The sequence below is a fragment of the Salarias fasciatus genome, chromosome 22, assembly GCF_902148845.1.
Source record: "Salarias fasciatus chromosome 22, fSalaFa1.1, whole genome shotgun sequence".
Taxonomy (NCBI): Eukaryota; Metazoa; Chordata; class Actinopteri; order Blenniiformes; family Blenniidae; genus Salarias; species Salarias fasciatus.
Window position 1 is genome coordinate 10,362,245 of NC_043765.1, and position 26,460 is coordinate 10,388,704.

General features: G+C 46.0%; 1 protein-coding gene across 1 annotated transcript; it reads right to left on the reverse strand.

The window, feature by feature from the left end:
• Nucleotides 1-242: 242 nt before the first annotated feature.
• Nucleotides 243-26,457, reverse strand: LOC115409759 (class I histocompatibility antigen, F10 alpha chain-like). Its single transcript, XM_030121036.1, has 6 exons — nt 26,400-26,457; nt 20,202-20,462; nt 4,989-5,270; nt 1,791-2,105; nt 1,264-1,359; nt 243-865 (listed from the first exon to the last, which is right to left on the reverse strand). Exons 1-6 carry the CDS (start codon nt 26,455-26,457, stop codon nt 798-800), a joined length of 1,080 nt encoding a protein of 359 aa, XP_029976896.1. The 3' UTR covers nt 243-797.
• Between the last annotated feature and the right edge of the window lie 3 nt (nt 26,458-26,460).

Here is a 26,460-nt window from a genome sequence, read left to right on the forward strand (position 1 = left end):
GACCGAGCGGAGGTCCTGTCAGTGGAGGGAGGAGGCCCGGGACAACCCGGTCCAAGTATCAGACCGGCCCACCGGGAAGAGTCCCAGTCCTCCTGAGGAGCACTCTGGACCTGGCTGAGTGTGTGTGTGTGTTCTGGTACGTGCACACAGACGCAGAGTGTGACAAAGAAAATGTAAATCTAATAAAAGAGTAAAGACTGAGGGATTTTGAAGAACTTTATTCAGCGGCTGAAAAATCAGAATAAATATGACTGAAAGAGCAAAAGCTGAGATGAAAGCAGCTCTTTAGCTGCTTTAAAGTCCTCTGAGGAACTGACACCATAAAGGAAAAAGCTCCTGGTTTCTGCTGTCAATGTGAAGCAAAGTCCAAAACATTTCACCATCTGAGATCAAATAAAACCAAGAAAAGATCAGAAGGAAGTGATGAGAAGCAACAAGTGAATGAAGCAGATCAATAGTTTAGTCAGGAGGAAATCAGTGGAGGAGAGAAACTCGCTCAACACATCAGTTCTAATCCAGACTGTCTTCATGTCCATTGAAGCCCAAAGAGGATTTTCACTGAGTTGTCACTGTGAGAACTGCTGCAGGAGCCTCCTCCTCCAAAACATCTGATCCAAACACACTCAAAGAGCCACAAGCTGCAGCAAGATTCCACCAAAGCAAAGTCAATCCACAGGGAGGAAGGAGCCCCGTCCTGGAGAGCAGCTCAGAGTGGAGCAATCAGCAACTTCTCCATCATTTCTTTTGGCTCTTGCTCCATCAGACTCAATGACTGGAGCCTCTCTGGACTCTTCCTTTCATGAAGAGGTTTCTAACATCTTCTTCTTGGATGGATCTTGTCCTGATGTAGAGGAAGTGTCAGAGGCTGGAAAACAAAGAGCAAAACTTGTTCTCAGTCATTTGTGTCTGAAAGGAAGAAGAGAAATCACTGAAGAGGAACATTCAAAGGAAGAAACTTGGACACCACAGAGACGCAATCTGCAACCTCCTAAAAACAATGAAACACATGAAACATGTTCCAAAGCAAGAAGTCAGCTTGAAGGCAGAAACAACAGAAAGAAATATCAAACAACACTGAAACATCCTGATGAAAGGAAATAGGAAAGTACTCACTGTTAGTGGCTCTGAACAGCAGGAAAAAACAGCAGGAGAAAGAGGGAGGAGGTTACCATGACGACCACTCTTTTCCACTCCAAACCCTCCTTCAGGTTCAACACACACACATCAATGATCCTGATGAGGAAAGGAGAGTTTCTACTTTACCTTGAGGTCGTTTCTTCAAGTAGACGGCGAGTCCAACGCCTGCCAGGACGACCAGAACAGCAACAACAATTCCAACAGCAGCTCCAGTGGGAAACCCTGCAGAGAAACAGCTGGTCAGTGAGGAGTGTCTCTGTTTCCATCATCTAGATTCCAGATGGATTGTCAGAGGTCGTCTCCCCTGATCAATAATCCTCTCCTGCCTCATAGAAACAGCAGAAGCAGTGGATTGTGTTATCAGAGCAGATTGTTCCTTCTTCAGATGAGCTTCTCAGACACAGAGTCACGGAATGATGTGAGCAGAAAACAGGAATTCAGAGAATCAAAACCAAAACAAGCAGAAAAACTGGACGGTGGTGAGAAAAACTTTTCAGGAGAAACTCAGAAAAAGCAGGAAGTTATTGAGCTTCTTGAACTGTTGAGCAGATAAAAACACACTGATAGGAGTGAAGCTGCTGTCAACAAAGAGAAACATCAGAACGGAACAAAAGACACAGGAGAGAATGAGAGTGAAATGAAGAGTCTCTGACCTCCATCATTTGTCTTCCAGTTGGTCCTGATGTCCCGTTTGTCCAGTCTCTTGGAGACTTCCTGTCCTCCAGCCAGATGAAACACACAGCTGTACCTCCCCCAGTCTTCATCTTTGAGCCCTGAAAGATCCAGATCAACGCTCATCTGGAAGCTCCCGTCATGGTTGGGGAGGATCTCTCCTTTGACCACGTCCTCATGGAGCTCCTCCTCGTCTTTCTTCCAGAACAAGTCGGCTCTGTCGGGGTAGAAACCTGTAGCGTGGCAGGTGAGCGGAGAGGAGGGAGTCTTCTGGAGGAGAGACACTGAGGGAAGATCTGGAGAACAAGCAGGAAGACACCTCACACTTTACTGGATTCTTCTCTACACTCTTTCTCTCTCATGTCAGCCACTGCAGCCAGGAAGAGACGGGCCATGGAAAGAGGGATGAAGGAAGGCCAGATGGAGAGAGGAGAGGAGATGCTGAGAGCAGCATGAAAGAAGAGAAGCTGAGACTTTGGCCCAATCCCAATTCTCTGCTTAATCCTCACTCCTCAACCTTGATCCTCAATCTCAAATTAAGTGCCTCCTAAAAACAAGTGTTAAGGAATGTAATGCCACTTGGAAAAGGGACAACCCTTAAAGACAGTTACGTCCTTGGACCACAGGGGGCAGCACTGCGCAAGAGGGTAGAAGAAAGCCGGAAGTGCAGTGTTTCAGCGGTGGCGGGTGGTGGTGGGTGGGGGGAGTTTTTGGACCGTCGGGAGGGTGCTACTAGCAGCTAGCGTGACGCTTCTTTGGACCGTCCGAAGGAGAGAGAGAGCACACACGTGGAGCGTTGTTTTTCTTTTTCTTTTTTTCCTCTCCGTTGTCTGGGCGCTGCAGAATTTAGCGCGGGGGGCAGGGGCGCCCGGACTGAAAAGGTCTGGCGGAAAACCTTAAGTGAAAGAGCAGCAGTATTAATTTTGGTCAATGATCAATAACAACGCCCTTTAAAACTGTAAGTACTGCGCCCTGCCTTAGAAATGTTTAACATTTTGCATGTGTGACCTTGTTAATAAATGCATTGAAATGAATTTTCATGATTTCTTTCTAATAGCCTTTATAAATATTATCTGTGATAGAAAGTTAATATAATTACTCCCAAAGTAATATACAATTTTTTTTTATTAATAAAATAACAGTAAAACAAACTATTTAACAAGCATTTTGGGTTATCCTTAACTCCAAGGTAGGTCTCGTAGAATCTCAAAATTAAGGGAGATTACGCTCCTTAGCCTCGCTCCTTTCCTCAACTTGTTTAGGAATGGGACAGCACTTAACTTCATGGGAGCGCGCATTTTGAGGAATGAGGAGTAAGACTGAGGATTAAGCAGAGAATTGGGATTCGTACTCCAAACAGTTTCCTAGGGTTGCACCGATACCGATACTGGTATCGGCAGTGGCCCCGATACCGCACTAAAACGCTGGTATCGGTATCGGCGAGTACTAACAAATAACACGCCGATGCCATTTTCCGACTTTCATATTGCACTTGAACGCACCGCCGTGTGAATTCATTCTTCGACATTCACGGTGTGTGATCTGTGTTTTCAGAGAATGGTAGAAATGATTTTACATTCCAGTGAGGATGCAGGTCTTGTTACAGAGCATGGATCTGAGTCTGAATAGCAGGAGTTTTATTAGTATCATGAGTCTTTGTGAGATGAAGCTGGTCTCCAGCCGCAGGAGCAGACTGAGTCTGGAGTTCAACTAAGTTCCCCGGTGAAGTCAGGAAAGCAGCCAGGCTCCAGGAGCAGGTCCGGCGGAGCGGCGAGCGGCTGAGGTGGTAACAGGAGCTAACTGGAGGTACAGGTCCAGGCTGACTGCCACATTCCACATAAAGTATGTCGTTCCGCTCTGCTATCCGCAGTAAATACGTTGCTATTTTAATCAATCAGCGTCGTTACACATCCTCTGCGCTGCGCTTTCTGTATGAACCACGCAGCCGCGGTAGTCAGGAGCCTGCAGTGTGGTTGATGGTAACATAAAGAGGCCGCAGTGCAACCACTGGAACACAAGCTGCAGAAAAACAACAAAGAAGGAGGATCCCACAATGGCGTTGCTTAATTCGCCTTATTATTTAATTACGGACTTACTTCAGTAGCATCTTTGATGTAGTTGTTATTTTTTAACCGGTATACTGAGTTCTGTGAGTTACTATGTTTTCAAGTAACCTGAATGCACCGCTGTGGCCTGAGTGGCTGGAAGGGAGCAGGGGGCAGGACCAGGAAGCCAGCATGTGTGCCATGTTGGAAAAACAGAGAGAGAGCCGCCTCTCAGCTGTTTTTTCTTAAAGGTGCTGTAGGCAGGATTTTGCTAGTCAATGCTAATTTTTCTGTGTTTTCTTTGGATTAAATGTTAGAGTATCCATTGATAATCCTTTAGCAGTGCAGCATAATTGCACTACCACGAGGGTGCAGCATTTCCATCTGTCTCTGTTCTGAGCTGAAAAGGAATCTCGACAGCTCCAGGTATCTTTGACCAATCAGAAGAGCCCATGAGGCTCTAACCGTGATTGGTCGAGGAGCGTTCGTCACACGTTCTTGTGGGAGGGGCTTAACTTGCGTGAGGGCGTGATGTCAGAGAAAACTGGACAGGATTGGCTGTGCTGGGTTTCAAATCGCCATCTTAGATGGGTCAAATCGCCCATCTTGCTTAGGGTTACCTAAGGGTTACCATCTAAGATGGCGGAGATGCCGAATCCTGCCTACAGCACCTTTAAGACTGTTTTTTTGAGACCCAGTCCGGATAAGCGGTGGGTGAATGAAGGATGGATGGATGGATGTTTTGCTGTCGTGTTGCCGTGGTTACAACCACAGTAGGTTCTGAAGCTTAATAAACCAGCATTAAGAATCCAACTCATCTTCCTTTCATGCTGCTGGATGTTACATTATCATATTCCGGTGTGTCCTGTGGCCCAAAAAATGTTATGTAGTAAATGAGGAGAACAGAAAGGAGGAGGAGGAGGAGGAAAAACAGCAACACTGCCCCCACGTGGTGGCCGAGGCAGAGGACGTGACAGTTCTTGACAATTAGAAGAAAAAAATGCTCTTCTATTCAGTTCTTTTTCAAACAGCGTGGTATCGGAAGGGTATCGGTATCGGCTGATGCTACACAGCCAGGTATCGGCATTGGTATCGGCAGCCAAAAAACGGTATCGGTGCAACCCTATATTTTACCTTTTCTCATCAGTGAGCTCCGACCAAACTCCACATACTTCTTCAGCCAATCAACACATTCTGTTGTGACGTACTGCTTCCACCGAGCCAAAAGAGCTTTGTCATTGTCCCACTTGTGTTTGGTGGGAGCAGCCTGTTGAACTGGAGCGATCCATGTTTCTGTCTTCAGGTCGAAAGAGAGGAAATCTTCTCCATCGAAACCGTATTGATGAAATCCATTTCCCACTTCATCAGTTTCATCGTCCCATTCACAGCCATACATGAACTGGACAATATGAACACCTGAGAGACAGAAAGACACACACACACACACACACAGGTTTGTATTTCTATCCTTGTGAGGACACTCATTGACATAATGCATTTACTAGCCCCTAACCCTGACCCTCATCCTAACCCAAACCACAACAATGCCTAACCCTAAAGAAATGTTTTTGCACTTTTACTTTTTTCAGTAACAACAACACGAACAAGAAAACACTGTTTCCCCTCATCGGGATCCAAAAAATGTCCCCACAAATGACATTGTGCCTGGACACCTGAGAGACACACACACACACACACACAGACCTGCCAACCCTGGTGAAATTTTTTGAGTACCACTTGCCGGAACACTTGTCGACCGGTTGGGGGGGGGGGGCTGTCAGTTTTAAGTTCTCATGTGGTTCTTTAATTTGTTTATTGGCAAACATTTAACAGATGTTTTTCTGGTACACATTACATTGCGGCTGACCATGCACGTTGTCCCCAGAAAAGAGCTTCAAAATGCTGCTACATGTCCTTTAACTAAGCATTTTTTGCTGTGTGTGTGTGCATGCGTGCGCGTGTGTGTTCCATTACTAAAACCTTTATAAAGCCGTGAATACGGTGTTTCAAATTAACTGTTGTCCTTGTTACCTGGTGACCGACTTCCTTTAGCATTTCCTGCTGCTGCTGCTAGTAGCCGCAGATGTTGAAATCAGACTCATAAAAGGTCTGACACGACTTTTTGTCTGGTTTTTAATATCTATCAGCAACAAGGGACGTGAAAGAAACCCAGTCGCCAGTTAAAAGGGACTCAGTTATTCCAAAACACCGGCTCCGCTCCGGTTTCGCGACACTCCTCCTCCGCTAGTTAGCTGCTGCGTTCAGGTGACTGGAACTGCTGCGGAAAAGTGAAACTCGGTCGTTAACACGAAAGCAGCGGTGACAGCTGGACTCAGGAGGGACTCAGGAGACACGTGAAGGAAGCGAGGACAATTTGCACAAAGGAACGACTCTCAGACAGCTGTGAACCGGCTCTCGTCGTTCACTTGAAAGAGCCGTTCAAACGAACGACTCGTTCATTGAATGTCGCAGCACTACAGGGTGGCACATGTGTTTCCTCCCGGTTCCATAGCTGCGGCGCACCAGCCTAATTTACCGGTATTTTTTTTCAGCATGACAAATACAATGTGTGCCGTGAATGTGTGACAACACACCGAAATGCGTGACACTTCAGAGCCCTGCTGCTGTATCGTGGTCAGACATGAGAACGTCCACGGTCCGCATTTATAACAGCGCTCACATACGTCTGCAGCTTTTTGCGTGGTTTAATGAGGCGGAGCGTACCAGCGTATTTTGATGTCAAATTACGTACCTGCTACGCAAAATGCGTACAGGTTGGCAGGTCTGCACACACACACACACACACACACACACACACACACACACACACACACAGTGAGTGAGTGTTGGTGTGTGATCAGGACTCTGACTTGATGGATTTCTTCTGGATTCAGCTCCATGTTGACGCATCGCAGCTTTTTCATCATCAATCAGTGGTTTGGATTCATTCAGCAACTTTGTTCAGTGGAACTGAAGACAAAGGCAATGAAGTGAGGTTCTGAATGGCTGCAGTCAAATGTTTGGACACTTTGTTGAGTCCAACAAACAGTGAAAAGTCTTGAAGTGAGATGAAGATTGATGTGAGGAAGCAACAGAAACTTTGGATTTCCTCCAGTCTGAGCCCGACTTCACAACTCTTTCATGTGATTGGAATGTGTTGTCCTCGTTCTTCTCCTCATCGTCTCATTGGGACTGGAGGAAACTTTTCACTTGATCAACCTGTGAGCAGAGCAGCAGCTCATGGCCGCTGATCTGGAGCCTCAAGGTTCAGCAGCAGCTCTGCATCACCATATATGGCAGAAAGTGGGCGTGTCCAGGGCGGAGCCTGAGGAGAATCCCCCTGAGCAGCTTTCCCACCAGACTGGGATTTCTAAAGGGAGAAGAGCTGTAGTAGGTGAGCGTGTGACGCTTTGACAAGTCGCTCCGTTTCACTGAAAATCCCGCCTCTCCCCCTGTGGACTTTGACTGACCGCGAACTTCAACCAATCAGCGCTTCAAAACAAATAAGTTGGCTAGCTTTAGCTCTTTAGCTTTAGCTTCTCTACACGCAAAGACACGCGAAAATGTCTTTTCCTGTTGGAAGCTCACCAAGCGCAGACCCTTCAGACTCTTGCTCTTGCTTGATTGTCGCTTTCAGACGATGGCTAAAGTTTATCTCCGTAATTGGAGTTACAAAAAGGGGCAACGCTGATTGCCGAGGGCCTGCGGGAGGGGGGCTCAGGGGAGCTATCTTCTCTGTGTGATGTCAACATGGGAAGCAGAGCGTTTTCATGGGTGCGGGAGGGGCTGCCTCTCTGAGCAGCAGAAACACGAGGAACGCTCAAACACACAGGCACGAAGGAAAAAAAAAACGCTTTGAGGGTGTTTTTGGTGAGTACATAACTATATAACAAGGTTAAAACATACAAAAAGTGAATTTTGCATGATACAGTCCCTTTAACTGGTTATTTTAACATGCTAGTTCATATTTAAGCCAGCTCTTTAACAAGCTAGTTTATGCTAGCTTATGTTACATGCTAGATGATGTTTAAGCTAGCTTTTACAAAATGCTATCAGCAGATGTTTAAGCTAGCTTTTTTAACTTGCCGACATTTTACCTCGCTTATTTAGCATGCTAGCAAATGTCTTACCTAGCTTTTCTCACAAGCTAACTGGTGTTTATGCTAGTATAATTGATAGGTTTCAGATATTTAAGCTAGCTTTATTTCAAGAGCGAGCAGATGATTAAGCTACCTTATTTGACACGGAATGCTATTTATTGTCATGGCAACAAGTTACAGAATTTACAAGTTATAACAAAATTACTAGGGTTTAAAGACACCCACGCAGCCAATCACGGCGCTCCATCTTGAAAAGGAACAGAGTTAGAGGAACTGAGACATGCTAGCAGATGTTTAAGCTAGCATTTTTTCAACAAGCCAGATGTTTAAGCGAGCTTTTTTTAACAAGCCAGATGTTTAAGCTAGCTTTTTTTTTAGCGAGCCAGATGTTTAAGCTAGCTTTTAAAACATGGTAATAGATGTTTAAGCAAGCTTATTAACATCCTTGCAGATGCTTAAGATAGCTTTTTTAACAAGCTAGCTGATGTTTAAGATAGCTTACTTAAAATGCTAGGAGATGTTTCAGCTACTAGCATTTTAAGTAAGCTATCTCACTTAAAAAACAAAAAAAATGCTAACAGATGTTTCAGCTACTCCCTCTAGAACTGCCACCTTATCGTGGTGGGGGAGTTTGAGAGCCCGCATGATCCCAGGAGCTATGTTGCCGGGGGGCTTTATGCCCCCCAGTAGGGTCTCCCATGGCAAACAGGTCCTGGGTGACGGGCCAGACTGAGAGCAGTTCAGTAGTGCCTATGCAGAGAAAAAGAACAAAGGTCGTTACGTCACCCGGTATGGCGTAGCCAGGGCCCCACCCTGGAGCCAGTCCTGGGGTTGGGGCTCGTAAGCGAGCGCCTGTTGGCCAGGCCTTTGCCCACGGGGCCCGGCTGGGCTCAGCCCGAAGGGACAACGTGGGCCTGACCTCCAGTGGGCTCACCACCCACCAAGGGAACCTTAGGGGCCAGGTGCATTGTGGATTCGGGTGGCAGCTGACGGCAGGGTGCCCGGCGACCCGATCCTCAGACACAGAGACCAGCTCTAGGGACATGGAATGTCACCTCGTTGTGGGGGAAGGAGCCCGAGCTTGTGAGGGAGGTTGAGAGGTACCGGCTAGATATAGTCGGGCTCACCTCCACACATAGCCTGGGCTCTGGAGAAGGTCTGGACTCTCCACTTCTCTGGCGTTGCCCGCGGTGAGAGGCGGCGGGCTGGTGTGGGTTTGCTTATAGCCCCACAGCTCAGCCGCCATGTGTTGGAGGTCACCCCAGTGAACGAGAGGGTCGCATCCCTGCACCTTTGGATCGGGGACAGGTGCGTCACTGTTGTCTCGGCATATGAGCCAAACAGCAGTGCAGAGTACCCAGCGTTCTTGGAGTACCTGGGAGGAGTGCTGGACAGTGCTCCGACTGGGGACTCCATTATTCTACTGGGGGACTTCAACGCCCATGTGGGCAATGACAGTGAGACCTGGAAGGGGGTGATTGGATCGCACGGCCTCCCCGATCTGAACCCGAGTGGTGTTTTGTTGTTAGACTTCTGTGCTAGTCACAGTTTGTCCATAACAAACACCACGTTTGAGCACAGGGGGGTCCATAAGTGCACTTGGCACCAGGACACCCTAGGTCGGAGGTCGATGATTGACTTTATTGTTGTGTCATCTGACCTCTGGCTGTGTGTTTTGGAAACTCGGGTGAAGAGAGGGGCAGAGCTGTCGACCGATCACCACCTGGTGGTGAGTTGGATTCGCTGGCGGAGGAGAAAACTGGACAGACTTGGCAGACCCAAACGTGTTGTGAGGGTCTGCTGGGAATGTCTGGTGGAACCCTCTGTCAGCATGGTTTTCAACTCCCACCTCAGGGAGAGCTTCTCTCATGTCCCGAGGGAGGTTGGGGACACTGAGTCCGAGTGGACCATGTTTTCTACCTCCATCGTCGAAGCAGCTGCCCGGAGCTGTGGCCGTAAGGTCTCCAGTGCCTGTCATGGCAGCAACCCCCGAACCCGGTGGTGGACACCGGAAGTAAGGGCTGCCGTCAAGCTGAAGAAGGAGTCCTATCAAGCCTTGCTGGCTCATGGGACCCCCGAAGCAGCTGACGGGTACCGGCAGGCCAAGCGAACTGCAGCCCGAGTGGTTGTGGAGGCAAAAACTCAGGTCTGGAAGGAGTTTGGAGAGGCCATGGAGGAGGACTATCAGCCGGCCTCGAACAAATTCTGGCAAACCGTCCGGCGCTTCAGGAGGGGAAAGCAGGTCTCCACCAACACTGTTTACAGTGGAGGTGGGGAGCTGCTGACCTCAACTGGGGATATTGTTGGACGGTGGAAGGAATACTTCGAGGACCTCCTCAATCCCGTCGCCACGTCTTCCGAGAAGGAAGCAGAGGCTGAGGTCTCAGAGGTGGACTCGTCCATCACCCAAGCCGAAGTCACCGAGGTGGTTGGTAAGCTCCTAGGTGGCAAGGCACCGGGGGTGGACAAGATTCGCCCCGAGTACCTTAAGTCTCTGGATGTGCAGGGACTGTCTTGGTTGACACGTCTCTGCAACATCGTGTGGCAGTCGGGGACAGTGCCTCTGGATTGGCAGACTGGGGTGGTGGTCCCCCTGTTTAAAAAGGGAGACCGGAGGGTGTGCTCCAACTATAGGGGGATCACACTCCTCAGCCTCCCCGGGAAAGTCTATTCCAGGGTACTGGAGAGGAGGATTCGACCGATAGCCGAACCTCGGATTCAGGAGGAACAATGCGGTTTTCGTCCTGGTCGTGGAACAGTGGACCAGCTCTATACCCTCCATAGGGTGCTCGAGGGTTCGTGGGAGTTCGCCCAACCAGTCCACATGTGTTTTGTGGACTTGGAGAAGGCGTTCGACCGCGTCCCTCGTGGTGTCTTGTGGGGGGTGCTCTGGGAATACGAAGTCCGGGGCCCCTTGTTAAGGGCCTTCCAGTCTTTGTATGACCGGAGTAGGAGTCTGGTCCGCATTGCCGGCAGTAAGTCGGACCTGTTCCCGGTGCATGTTGGACTCCGGCAGGGCTGCCCTTTGTCACTGGTTCTGTTCATCATTTTTATGGACAGAATTTCTAGGTGCAGTCAGGGGCTGGAGGGAGTCCAGTTCGGGACCCACAGGATTTCATCTCTGCTTTTTGCAGATGATGGTGTCCTGTCGGCTTCATCGAACCCGGACCTACTACAGCATGCACTGGGGCGGTTCGCAGCCGAGTGTGAAGCGACAGGGATGAGGATCAGCACTTCCAAATCCGAGGCCATGGTCCTCGACCGGAAGAAGGTGGCTTGCCCTCTCCACGTCGGTGGAGAGACTCTTCCCCAAGTGGAGGAGTTTAAGTATCTTGGGGTCTTTTTCACGAGTGAGGGACGGATGGAGTGTGAGATTGACAGGCGGATCGGTGCAGTGTCTGCAGTGATGCGGTTGTTGTATCAGTCCGTTGTGGTGAAGAGGGAGCTGAGCCGAAAGGCGAAGCTCTCGATTTACCGGTCAGTCTACATTCCCACCCTCACCTACGGTCATGAGCTTTGGGTCATGACCAAAAGGACAAGGTCCCGGATACAAGCGGCTGAAATGAGCTTCCTCCGTAGGGTGGCCCTTAGAGATAGAGTGAGGAGCTCAGTCACCAGGGAGGAGCTCGGAGTAGAGCTGCTACTGCCCCACATCGAGAGGGGCCAGCTGAGGTGGCTCGGGCATCTGGTTAGGATGCCTCCTGGACGCCTCCCTGGGGAGGTGTTCTGGGCATGTCCCACTGGGAGGAGACCCCGGGGAGGACCAAGGACACGCTGGAGAGACTATGTCTCCCGGCTGGCCTGGGAACGCCTTGGGATCCTCCCAGAGGAGCTTGAGGAAGTGTCTGGGGACAGGGAAGTTTGAGCATCCCTGCTGAGATTGCTGCCCCCGTGACCCGTAAGCGGTAGAAAATGGATGGATGGATGGATGGATGTTTCAGCTAACTTTTTTTAACAAGCCACATGACGCTTAAGCGATCTTATTTCATATGCTAACAGATGTTTAACCTAGCTTTTTCAAAGAGCTCGCAGATGTTTGAGCTAGCTTATTTCACATGCTAGCATATGTTTAATTTGCTTATTTAAAATGCTGGCAGATGTTTAAATAAGCTAGCTTAAACATCAGCTAGCATGTTATAAAAATAGCTAAATCATCTGACTTGTTAAAAAAAAGCTAGTTTAAAAATCACCTACCTTATTAAAGCAGCTAGCTTAAATATCAGCTAGCTAGTGAAATGAGCTAGCTTAAACAGCACATAGATTGTTTAAAAAAGGCAGCTTATGCTTGCAGATTTCTTAGGTTTTTTTTTTTTTAACAAGATAGCTGATATTTAAGCTAGTTTGCGTAAAATGCTAGCAGATGTTTAAATTAATAAAAGCATGCCGGCCCGTAAACATCTCCAGATGTATTAATGTGCAGACACATTTTGAAAATTCCACAGACACACTATGTATTAGATGTGTTAGAAAGCTCATGAATCCGTCGGTATAAAGCACTTTCAGATGTGATTACCACATCGGGTAATATAAACACATTTGTCCAACAAACAGCAAATAACGTAAACAGCACAACTCACCTTTGAAGGCTCACAAGTAGCCACAGATGAAAATAATCCAGCAAAAATGGACACAGTCCAAATGTATGCATCCACACAAAGCTGGAAAGTATAGCATTTCGTCCAAAACATGTCTTGAAACTAGAATTTGGCACTCAGAGAGCGCAGACCTCCGCCAAAGCTCAAATCAGTCACCAACAGAACAAACGGGCTAAAAACCAACATATACCATTGTACAGAGGGCATCCAGAGGGTATACAGAGGATGTCCAAAATTGACCCCGCCGGGGCATAGCAGTACAAATACATGTGTGAAACACTCATTTCTTGTATTACTGCTCTGACATTTTGACCTGAACTATGTAAGACTCCAGGCTTTTGCAAAATTGTGTTTTCAAGCTCTCACAGTGCTTCTGTGACCGGCCTCCAGCCTAGGGGTGCCTGGGCTGGTAGCGTTGTTGCCTCACAATCATTGAAGAACTGTGGAGCAATAAAACGAGACATGGTTATGCGTGTGTGACCGCTGAAAGCGTCATTTTAATTCTGCACTTCTTTTATAAAAACACATTTCAACAAATTCAAATTCAAATCCATCAAAGCACATCAACACATTCAACATAACATAAACACTCTACACTGCAAAAACAGCAAAAATCCATAATCTTACCAAGTTCAAAAGTCTTCTTTTCAGTCAAAATGTCTCATCTCACTTGATTTAAGATATTTTTAAGATACAGAGACTTATTTCTTGGTTCAATATTCTTATATCAAGATCTCATTTTAAGTAAAATTCACTTACTGCATGGACAGATAATTTCATTAGTTTTAAGAGTATTTTTCTTTAATTTAGTGTTGATATCTTGTATTTAGGTTATCATTTTTTGCAGTGTATTTACAATTAACAGATTAACTTCAAAACTCATCTTCTTCCCAGAAATCAAACAGAAATGAGAACATCTCATCAGTCCAATATCATGAGGCGGCTGCCTTCATACACTACAGTAACACAAAAATAACAGTACTTTACATTTTACATCCAACTCAAAACAAATGAAACAGGTGCTTATGCATTCCCCAAAGTTCTTTTAGAGTTAATTTGTATACAGTTTAGTTCACAGCACTCATTAAACATTCAAAGATTCCCACACGTTACCACATCGTGGTCACTTGAAGCTAACAGCTAATATGGGGAAAACACGAGACACGAATCATGCTCAAACTCTGCAATTCAACAATCATTCTGTATACCCACGACATCAACAGCAACACAAGACTACAACAAACTTGTGAGCTTAAGGTTAAATGATAAAACATAATGTTCAACGTACCTGTGTGGAGCAGTAAAACGAGACACGGTTATGCGTGTGTGACCGCTGAAAGCGTCATTTTAATTCTGCCACTTCCTGGATGGTGCGCTTCAGAAGCGGTTTTCCTTACTGATCCATGGTAGTTGAGTGACACCTACTGTCACAAAAGGGTAACGACAGTGACATTTGGAACATGATATAATACTAGAAACCATCAACTGAACAACTTATTATTAGGGACCGAGCCCGAGGGCGAGGTGGCCTCAACTGAGGCCACCTTGCCTGAGGGCAAGGCCTCTATTGTTCTTCGTCCGTTTCTTATTATTATCGTGCCGCCACTTTGAACCCTTATTTGACCCCCTAAACATGCATGAAAACTCACCAAATTTGGCAGGCACATGCAGACTGGTGAAAAATTTCATAAAATGGAAAAATTAACCCCATATCTCCATCCGCTCTCTAGCGCCACCTAGAAATATGAAAAAAGGCCACCGTAACTCGCAGGAATGTCGCAGAGAGATCAAACCAACTCTCAAACACTTTTCACTCAAAAACCACTAATATGGACTGTTTCACCCTTCACAGTGTCGTACAGAGAAAAAAAAACATATGCATGCGTTCGTCTCATCGAGATCTACAACTTACTCACTCGTACCCATGACCTAAATCAAACAGGAAGTCCGTCATTCACACTTTTATTGTACATTTTTGCTCAAAAATCTCGCCTTCTTCACCAATTAAGGCTTCCATGGTCAAAATTATAAGTCTGACTGCTCTGAAAACTTGACATATGTAAAGACAACTAAAATGCCTATCAAACTTGAGGGTGTTTTTTTTTTCATTTTGGGCAACGGGAATGCCTATAACCAGCTGTTTTTACCAAAGAGAAACTGTGTGTCTGCCGAGTCACACTCTAACATCATGTGACCTACTTATGCCATATATGGGCATTGAGCCTCTGGGCTGATCTGAGAGCTGCTGTAAAACATTCTGCATGTTGTACCTGCTTTCGACAGCAGATGGCGCACTGTGACCATAAATCTCACATGAGTGATGGATTGCTGCTCAAACAGGCAATTGAATGTATGGAATCACACTCACATGGATATATTGGTGTTTGACATAGTGGAGCAGACATGACTATCAAAATAAGAGCCCATACCCCATACACCCCATATTTTTGCAAAATATGACATTTTTAACAAAGCACAGGGATAATTTCAAATTCAACAGTGTTAAAGGGCAACTCCGGTTTTTTTGATACCTGGACCTTATTTATAGGTGTGTGCCTGCTCATATACTCACTCAGACAAACATGGTGCAGCTTGGATTCCTTCAGAAGTTATTTAAATCCAACCGATTCAGCGGTGGCCACGACAATGGAGCTTCCCGCACTGCAACTCCATTGCCGTGGCCCCCGCTGAATCGGTTGGGTTTGAGCGGATGAGAGATGCTAACAGCTACATGTTAGCGGATGGAAGATGCTAACAGCTACATGTTAGCGGATGGGAGATGCTAACAGCTACATGTTAGTGGATGACAGATGCTAACAGCTACATGATAGTGGATGGGAGATGCTAACAGCTACATGTTAGCAGATGGGAGATGCTAAGAGCTAAATGTTAGCGGATGGGAGATGCTAACAGCTACATGTTAGCGGATGGAAGATGCTAACAGCTACACGTGAGTGGATGGGAGATGCTAACAGCTACATGCTAGCGGATGAGAGATGCTAACACCTACATGTTAGCGGATGGAAGATGCTAACAGCTACATGTGAGCGGATGAGAGATGCTAACAGCTACATGTTAGCGGATGGAAGATGCTAACAGCTACATGTGAGTGGATGAGAGATGCTAACAGCTACATGTTAGCAGGTGGGACATGCTAACAACTCCATGTTAGTGGATGAGAGATGCTAACAGCTACATGTGAGTGGATGGGAGATGCTAACAGCTAAATGTTAGTGGATGAGAGATGCTAACAGCTACATGTTAGCAGGTGGGACATGCTAACAACTCCATGTTAGCGGATGAGAGATGCTAACAGCTACATGTCAGCGGATGGAAGATGCTAACAGCTACATGATAGCGGATGGGAGATGCTAACAGCTACATGTGAGCGGATGGGAGATGCTAACAGCTACATGTTAGCGGATGGGAGATGCTAACAGCTACATGTTAGCAGCTGGAAGATGCTAACAGCTACATGTGAGTGGATGGGAGATGCTAACAGCTACATGTCAGCGGATGGAAGATGCTAACAGCTACATGTGAGCGAATGGGAGATGCTAACAGCTACATGCTAGCGGATGAGAGATGCTAACAGCTTCCTGTTAGCGGATGGGAGATGCTAACAGCTACATGTTAGTGGGTGAGAGGGTGCTGGAAGTCTATGGAGGAGCAAGGTTCCCAGTGACCTGGACTTCGGTCATCAAGGTACGAGGACGGCCTCAGTGGGGCCACCTTGCCAGAGGGCTCGGTCCCGTCCAATGCCGCTTGCGGCTTTAATTGTGTTTTATTTTTCGGGTTTCTTGTTTTAAATGTGGGGGGGTGTCAGTTTTTCTATTTACTTTTTATTTAAGGCTTTTCCCATCCTCTACACTTCCACACTTATTTCCAGGTGTTTTATGAGGGAAAAAAAATTCAGGCGAGAATGAAATTCATCCTAATTCAGTGTGCTGCAACATAAATAAATCTGTGCCAGTAGCACCTAGAGTAATTCTGACTGCACTGGGTGAAAATACAGATTGTCAGCTTTCAAATGAGACCCCAACCAAGCATGTACTCCAAACAGTTCAAGAACAGCATTCAGTTTACTTTCTGTACATCTTCAGTCGAAATTTCGGGCGGAAATTGCCAGTCTTTTACGGTATCTTTTTTTAACAATGCAGGAGGCAAATATTGTAACAGAGCAACATGAGGTGTGGGACAAAGCAAAGCTGTTGGGTCTAAATGACTTTATGGAGGAGAAGAACAGGTGGTTGGAAAATAAGGGTGCTCTCAAACCTGCAGAAAACGTGAACAGTGTGGATCGTGTTGAGAGAGAGGTAAACCCCAGTAACAGCATCTCCAATGTGTCCAGTAAAAAATCACACAAAAGTCACGCTGGCTCAAGAAGCGGCAGGTCTTCTGCTGCATCAGTGCGTCTGCAGGCTGAGACTGAACGAGCTGCCTTGGAGGCTCAAGCTGCTTCTCTACGCGAGAGACATGCTCTGGAGGAGCTGGCAGAAAAGCTGAGAAATAGGAAAGAAAGACTGGAGCTCCAACCTGAAATGGCTGCGTCTGCTGCTAAATTAGCAGTATTAACAGTTTCCAGCCGCAAAGCGCTCTCAAATACACAGTCCGATGGAATGGAGTCATATTTTGAAAAAGGAGCAAGATCAGAGAACACGGCCACAGCTCTTAACCCACAAGCAGAGGAATATCAACCTGCCTTTGTGGATCCTCAGTAGCAACAAACGCAAACTGCATATTGGGATGCAGCACATGATCAATATTCGGACATTCAACGCAGTAAAACAAAGTGTGAAAAAACCTCAAGCAACCTCTTTGTGGATCCTCCTGTACTACAAAACATCGTTCCAGCTCCACCATTTCAAGGATTTGGCGAAACAGCAACACTCTGCGACCTGTTGCAAAGGCAAAATGAAATATCAAAACTGCTCATCCAACAGCAAGCCGCTCATCTATTACCGCCGAGAGAAATTCCCTTCTTTGATGGTGACCCTTTGCAGTACAGAACATTAATTCGAGCCTTTAAGCACTGTGTCGAGAACAATGCCAACAAGAGTGGGGATTGTCTTTACTACCTGGACAAGTACACAAGAGGTCAGCCAAAGGACTTGGTGCGTAGCTGCCAGCATATGCCTCCTGACAGAGGCTACGCCATGGCTAAACATCTGCTTGAGGACCACTTCGGCAATGAACACAGGATCACAGCGGCCTACATGGATAAAGTTCTCAGCTGGCCCGTCGTAAAACCCAAAGATGTGAAGTCTCTCCAAGCATACGCATTATTCCTGCGTGAATGTTGTAACACCATGGAGGATGTGCAATACATGAGGGAACTGGATTTACCTTCAAACATGAGAACACTGATTCCAAAACTCCCATACAAACTGAAAGAGAAGTGGAGAGCTTCCGCATGTGAAATACTGGAACATTGTAAAAGCAGAGCTCACTTCATGGACATTGTTGCATTCATTGAGAAGCAAGTCAAAATAGTGTCTGATCCAGTTTACGGGGATATTCAGAGTTCACAGCCTGCTACAGGAATCAAAAACATGAGCAGGACGAAATCACAGCCAAATCCAAGTTACAAACGGAGTTGTAACCACAATTACCACCACCCTTCTGCAGAAATGTACAGAAATTCCAGTCAGATTCAAAGGCAAAATAGTGTATTTGCAAAAAACACCTGTGTTTGTTTACATTGCTCTCAAACTCACCCCCTGGAGCAGTGTCCAGAACTAGAGGAGAAAAGCCACAGGGATGAGATCGGCTTCCTAAAGGAGAAAGGAGTCGACTTTGGCTGCCTTCGCATTGGACATAGGACCAAGGACTGCAAAAACTGCTTTACTTGTGCTCTGTGCAGCCAAACCCATCCCAGCATTCTTCACATCAAACACAGGGTGACGGCAAACAACACAGATCTCAAACCTCCTGAGGAAGCATCAGTGAGCAGCACTCTTGTACGATCACGTGCTTGCAGAGAGACTGTCCATTCTGTCAGTTCAGGTCAAATCCAGCAAAGGAGACAAAATCATTCAAACATGCACATTTCTGGATTCAGGAAGTACAGCCACCTTCTGCTCCGAGAACCTCATGAGGATGCTCAACCTGAATGGAAAGAGAACTCAAATCAACCTGCATACTATGGGCTCAAAGTCATCAGTTTCAAGCTTCAAACTGACTGGTTTGGAGATCTCGAGTCTCAATGGAAAGAAATTCTAGAATTTACAGGAGGTCCATACCCGGAAGTAGATGCCTGTAAGCACAGACAACATCATCAGAAGGGAGGAATTGTCCAATTGGCCGTATTTGGATGGTATTGGCATTCCTCACATCCAAGCTCAAGTGGAGTTGTTAATAGGAACTAATGCTGCTTGAACCCTGGGAAGTAATCAATAGACATGGGGATGGACCATATGCCATTAGGACCCTATTGGGGTGGGTTGTTAATGGCAGTTTTTCAGGACGCAGTGATGAGCAATGCGACGGTTGCCATCCTGCTGCTATTTTGACCAAGCAAACTGCTGTTTAAGCTAGGTTATCTAACATGCTGCAGATGTTAAAGCTCGGTTATTTAACAAGTTTCTGACCTTTGAGCTTCTTTAACAAGCTAGCTGACATTGAAGCTAGTTTAGCTAACAAGCTAGCTGACATTGAAGCTAGTTTAGCTAACAAGCTAGCTGACATTGAAGCTAGTTTAGCTAATAGGCTAGCTGAAGCTAGCTCCTTTCAGCAGCTAGCTGAAGGTTAGCCTGGTTGCTCAGCAGCCCGTTAGCTCCTTGCTGAGCAGCTGCTGGAGCTAACGGGCTGCTGACGCTGACTCAGGATCAGTGGGACATATTGATCTGCTTCCTGTCAACAGTCAGCAGCCTGAATGGAGTGTGTGAGCATCACACTGAGCTGGGAGAAAGTCTGAGGAGAGAAAGGAATCCAACCCAGGTCCTCCTGCTGTGAGGGGACAGTGCTAACCACTTCACCCCTGCTGCTGCTGCTGCTGCTGCTGCTGCTGCTGCTGCTGCTGACTCAAAGCTCAAAGAACAAGAAACAAGAGACAAACTGGGAGTTTTCATTCAAACTCTGTTTGGAAAAAGTTTTCTTTGAATTTCACAAAGCAGCTCTCACATTTCTCTATGGATCTGCTTTGATTCTACTGGAGGAGGACTGGATCTGACCTGACCAGCAAGCTGTGTGTGTGTGTGTGTGTGTGTGTGTGTGTGTGTGTGTGTGTGTGTGTGTGTGTGTGTGTGTGTGTGTGTGTGTGTTCTCATATTTCTATCCTTGTTGGGGCCAAATGTCCCCACAAGGATAGCAAAACGTGGAACGACGTGCCTTGTGGGGACCTTTTTCCGGTCCTAAGTAGGAGAAACAAGTGTTTTCTTGACCATGTTGTTGTTACTGAAAAAAGTAAAAGTGCAAAAACATTTCTTTAGGGTTAGGCTTTGTTGTGGTGTGGGTTAGGGTTAGGGTAAGGGTTAGGGTTAGGGGCTAGACATGAATGGGAGTCAATGGACGGTCCCCACAAGGATAGAAATACAAGACTGTGCGTGTGTGTGTGTGTGTGTGTGTGTGTGTGTGTGTGTGTGTGTGTGTGTGTGTGTGTGTGTGGACTCAGTGAAGACAGGATCAAGAAAAAAGTCAAAGTTCAGTCAAACCTCCAGTTTGGTTCAAACGTTGCTTCACGATCTCAATGTTTGCTTTGAAGGATTGTTGAGTTCCCATCAACCTCTCAGTGTTTCTGTCCCAGTACTGTGAGTCGACTGCTTCATTCATCCAGTCCTGTTTGGGAACTTTTCTCCTGGTGTTGCTGTCATAGTAATCAATCTCAACTTCATTCACCATAGTCACACTTACAAACTCTGGAAAGTTTGGAACTTGAGATGATCCAGTGTTGAAAAACTTGAGAGAGTGAATTTCTGGAAGAAAGAGAAGAGAGTAAATCAATCAATAACATTGACAGTCCAGCCTGATTGGACATTTGCTGTTTCCCTCTGATCTGGCTGCTTCTTCCTTTTCTTGTGTAAAGTGTTGAGCTGCTTTAAAGCCTGAATCCATGAGATTCAAAGAGCATCTCTTCACTCTTTTCTTCACTTCCTCTGGTTGGAAACACTTGATGACACCAATCAAAGCTCACTTTCTTCTCACTGATCAACTATTGATTGAAAAACTCTTTGGAATTTCTTCAGCTGCTTTCATTCCAGCTGACAACAGGAAACATTCAGAGGACTTTGAACAGACACCAGGGGCCTTACCTATAAAGCTTGCGGCGCACAAAACGAGCCCCAAACCTTGCGGTGCCGCCCCTCTGCGCCAAAGCAGGTACCTATATACATTTTGCGAAGGGAAAAAATGCGCGTGACTTTGCGGTCCTCACCGCCAACAAAATAGGTGCCGTACGGGACCGCACAATTCAGAAAAACTACGTGGAGACGACTAAGCAGAAGGAAACGGAATTGAAAAGCCTTTATTTGTCCCGCATGGGGAAACTGCAGGGCTGCAGCGGCAAGAAACGTAGAAAGAAAAGTAGAAAAATACAAAGCCCAACCATACAAGGAAAAGTTAAATATAGTTTGTATGTAAAATTAGATATAATTGCATAACAGGAATGTACTGACCACACATTTAATTAAATAATAGATAGAAGCCGACAGATATAAATCAAACATAATTTACACCAAGATCCAAGACAGATATAACGAAATAAATAACAGACATAAGTTAGATATAATTTAAATATACATTTAAGACAGACAGTGAGTGGTGATGAGCACATGAGGGGAGACACTTTGAGGAAGTCATGTTCAGCGCGCTTTGGAATGTTTCCATCCTGTACCATCTCCTTTCTGCATCTTCTAAAATAAACACAAAATAAATAGTTCACAGGGAGCAATCAAACACATCACATATAAACATGTACAATGTCTTTGTCTCTGCACTTACAAATACCGACTGTCCCTTGTATGACAATTTTTCTCATGATACACACTTCAAAGTGTTCACAATTAAATGGCAAATTGACACAAAAAATGTTTGCTATTTAGCCATGGCCATATCTGACGTCCGAACCCCGAATCATCCCGGGTTCACAGCCTCTATGTGCTGCAGCGCATTAAATCCTGCTGACTCCAGAGGCAAAACAATTTAGATAATGCCTGGACGCACGATCATATTGTGCAACCATTTCCACTACATTTTTATGTTAAGTTTTTTTTTCCTTTTTTTTTTTAAAGGTGTTTCCGCAATGTTGAGACTCTATGAATTATGACAACTCACCTTCAAGTCGGACCACTTTTTTCACTTCAGCAGTAGTGGCCCGATGGCTCTGACCACGTTGTGGTCACCTGCTCCCACTCAATATTTTTCCGTCTGTCCCTCCACTGCTGTGTCCTCCAGAGAGGACAGCAGACCGGCTCTCCACCTCACCAATAACGGCAGCAGCATCACCTCAGCCCTCCACAGCAGCAGATCCACCGCCTGCATGCGGCGCATCTCACCTGCCGGCGACACTTGTGTTCTGCAGCGAGACGCTGATCGCCTTGAAAAGGAAAAGCTGCGTTGTTTTCTGCTGAATGTGCGATTAAATTGTAAATGCCATGATTATGCACACTTTTGCTCATTTGGCTGATCATGAAGTGTTTTCTATCGTTTTCGTTCGTTTCTTTATGTTTGGAATAAGATTTAAAATGTTGCTTTTTTTTTATTTGAATGCTTCAACACAACCCGCCCGAATGTCATTAAAATCTTAATTTTTCGACACTTCATCCGCCTGATCCGCGGTTATCTGCAGGCTCCGCGCGTGCGCCTCACCGTCTAATATACCCAAATTTCATTCATGAGTTCATTTGCATACCCATATATGGTGCCAAGGGGTGGAGTTGGGGCGGGATTGTGGGTGTGATCGGCCACCGACACGTTCTCCGCAGGATTTGAAACCGTGACTTGGAAATTGCGAACAGCTGTGCGGCGCACTTTTTTTTGGCTCCCGAATTTTTTTTGTGGACAGAAGTTTGCGTTGCGTTCCCACGCACCATTATTGTCAGATTTTCCCGCAGGGTTTTATAGGTGAGGCCCCAGAGCAGAACAACAGCTGATCACTGGACTGTTGATCAGCAGCTTTGACTTTCTATTAGATAGAAAGAGTCCAAATGTGTGATCAGGAGAAAGACAGTAGAGTATGAAATAGAGTAAATAAACCATAGAATCACAACTCAGAACTCTCCAGGGGGGATAGAGGTTTACAAAAATGCCAAAATGTGTCCAGATGTTCAGTTTTTGTTTCCTTTTGATGAAGAGAAAAACTGATCGGAGTCGATGTTCAGCTTGACCTCACTGTGAAAAGCAAGAAAGGTAGTTTTTCTGACTGAACTTCCATTTGTGAATGTGGAGTTTTGCCAAAAGAATGATTCAATTATTTTTTCTGTTCAAGTCAAAGAGGACAAAAAAGTACATCTCTCCACAACAAGGGAAATTATTTTTCAATATTTTTTCAATAAAACTCCAAATGGGGAAGCAGAAGCTTTGGACAACAGGGCAGAACCAAAATAAATGAATCACAGTTTCAGGACTGACAGAGTTCTTCTACTAACAGAACAGGAGGAGACGAGTTCCTTTTCCTCTTTCTGGCTGTTTAAACACACCTCACACATTATTAAAGAGCAACACACAGCTGGAACTAGATCCCAGTGATGGGATCAACGGGATCCATCATGTGAATGGATCAGTGAAGCCTCGGTCTCCTCCACACTCCATATGGGATCAATAGTCTGGAGCTCCACTACTGATCCAGGATCAGACTGAGATCAGGATCAACACAGAACCAACTGTTCCACATTCAACATGAACATGAGGCCCACTGATTTCTCCAATGAGGCTTCAAATGTTTCCAGACAGAAGAAAAGAAGGAAAAAGAGATTTTCCTCAGAAGAAGAGAAGCTTGTCAGTCAGAGGAGATGTGGAGAAAAAGCTGGAATCCTACCTGGAGCCCCGCTGGGGATTCCCAGCAGGAAGAAGAGAGCCAGGAGGAGCTGCATGTTCACCTGTCCTCTCTTTCTTCTCTCACTGAAACAAAACTGAACTTGCTCATGACACACCTCCAGCAGACATAAAATACAGAAAGCTGTGCTGCTTGTTTGACAACCTCAGGAACTCACATTTGATTGGCTCTGGAACCAGGAAGTAGTGACCATCTCGCCCCGCCCACTAATGTTGTTCTGCCCACACCTCTCAGTTTGGAATAAACTTGACCAAGACACATTTGATGGATTGAGATGGAGTTTCTTCAATGACAGGAGACAGATGAGAATGATTTTAATTATTTTATAGTGATTTTCTTGCTTATTACACCTTTAATAATCCTCTGGATCTTGTTTCTAATCAAGTGAGAGAGACGAAGAGTTGGATGACGCTGTGGTTCAAAGAGCTCAATTCACTACATTAATGCAGCCCAAATCCTTCTTTTCTTCAGATCATTAGTCTGAATAGAAAAGTCTGATAGAAGCTCACAGGAGGAGGAAGGAGAACCTCACTGGAGGAGAATAGTGGTGGGGCAAGGGTCCTTGGGGGCTCCAAGCAAAAGAATTCATCGGGCCCCGACCCCATTCGTGCACACCGAATTTTGGGGTTTTTTTTTGCACACAAGTTTTGGGACATTTGATATAACAAATAGCAACGATTAAATTCCTTAAAGCGATACTTCAACATTTTGGCAAATTGGTCCATTTAGTGCAATTCCTTAGTCATTTCAAACAGTATACTTACTTTTCTTGTGAGGGCGAGCTGTTGTTTATTCAGAGGTGAGTCGGGGAAGGTTTTTGGGACGGACACAATGGAAGTGGATGGTATTTTTGGTTCTCCTTGTCAAACTCATCAAATACAAAATCCAACAACCCCAAAACACTTTGGAGGACACGTTATAAATCGCACATTCACTACACTGTGAAATATTAATGAAATTTTAATCGCGATTAATCTGGCTTGTGGTGGCCAAGCGTTCATAGCGACGTTGCTTTTTGATCCTTCGATGTCAGCTCTTCCTATCATTGTGAAGCTGAATTCACCAAGCGTTGGATTGTTCCCCCACTAATAGGGAACGTGAGCTGGGTTTAGACCGTCGTGAGACAGGTTAGTTTTACCCTGCTGATGATGTGTTGTTGCAATAGTAATCCTGCTCAGTATGAGACGAGTGTGTTTTTTTGACGGTCAGCAGGAGCGCAGTGTGACTCTCGCCGCGCAGGACAGGTCCCCCCCCCCCCCCCCCCCACACACACACACACACACACACACACCCACACACACACACACACACAGCGTTATTCAGCCAGGCTGGGCCAGGCATGCATCCACACTAAAATATCTCAAAGTGAACTGCATAGCTTGCATGTGTAGACATAGCTCTCAGATCCAATTTTGAAAAGCATAACGGCGACATTTTTTTTCTCGCATGATAAGAGTCTCGCGGTAACGCAGCACGTTACTGCCATGAACGGCCCAGCTATAATATGTATACTGAAAAACTTAGAGAACCCCTAATCTTTTCTATTAGATCCAGGGACCAACAGAAAGTCCTTGAAAGCCCTGGCTTATCAATAATTATATTAGACAATAAACCTCGCGGCTCGCCTGATTGACGCAGACAGCGCTGAAGGCTGATGGGGCCGTGCGGGGCCCCCCAAGGGGGTTTGCTCCGTCGTCGTTTCATAATTGCATCATAAATGCTGATTGTTGTCATTTCTGTGCAGTACATGTATTAGCACTTGGGGTACCCAGTCTCTCAGGGGCCTCCTTGTGAGGGCCCCCCTAAAAGCCGGGGTCTAAAATTTCAACGGTCATATCATTTTGTTCAGTAAAAGGCAATAATTATGACAATGACCATTCATTTATGCAGTCGTTCATTTTATTCATTCATAACTGAAAACAACAGTGATCAAACACAAAATCTGCATGGAAAACATATTTACATATTTACAATATATAGGCCTAAAATACAATCCTCCGGCAATACACAACATGCTAATCCTCACTGTCTGTATCAGGACAGTTGTCATCTTCCCTCTCCTGGATTTCCTTAGTGTTTGTACAGTTGCAACACCTGCACAGATCTGTGCAACAGAGTCCTGCAGAGACACATAAACATCTGCCTGTCTCACAGGCACTCTCTTGCAACACAGTGTATCACATGCAAAACACTGTGAGGTGCTGGATTCCTTGTCATCCATGTGAGTCGTAGGTCTCCATCTTCCAGATGCCAGCCGTATCCAGCAGCTGATGCTGCGCCTATGTTTTGTTTCACACAAGACCTCATGATAGCAGCCTGATAATTTGCCCCTTTGCAGTGCTGATGGAGGACATCACTTGTCGTCTTCCTGCCTTGACTGTGTATTTTTCCTTCTTCTTACATATAATGCACAGGGCAGGAAGGACGGGCCCAGAGCTGGAGACGGGCAGGCCTGAGCTTGATCGCAGTTTCTTCGTCAGATTTGTTGGACTCGGTGTCGTTCTGCTCGATGTTGATGGGATGGCCTCACCTATTGAGGAGCTTTCCTTATCATCTCCTTTCTCTCTCTCACGGACGAAACGTCTTTCCGCTTTGCCAATTGCGCTCTTGTCAATAAACCTCCGATAACATGTGGGGTGGAAGGCAGCGTCCTCGGGGATGTTTTCAAACTCCAAATCAAGGCAGTGTTTGTAGTTTTCAGCTACGTTGCGGCACTCACCCCTCAACTCCAGCCACTGTAGTAGGCTGTTCTTATACATATTCCACCGTGCGACTGTGAAATCCTGCCTTTTCTCATGCTTCACTGAAGCAATATGCAGATAGCACCGTTTATGCGACAAAGATTTCAGCTTTTTCTCACTTTCTGGCGAGTTTTCCTCTTCTTCTGTACTAGTTGATACAACCCTGCTCGCGGCCATCTT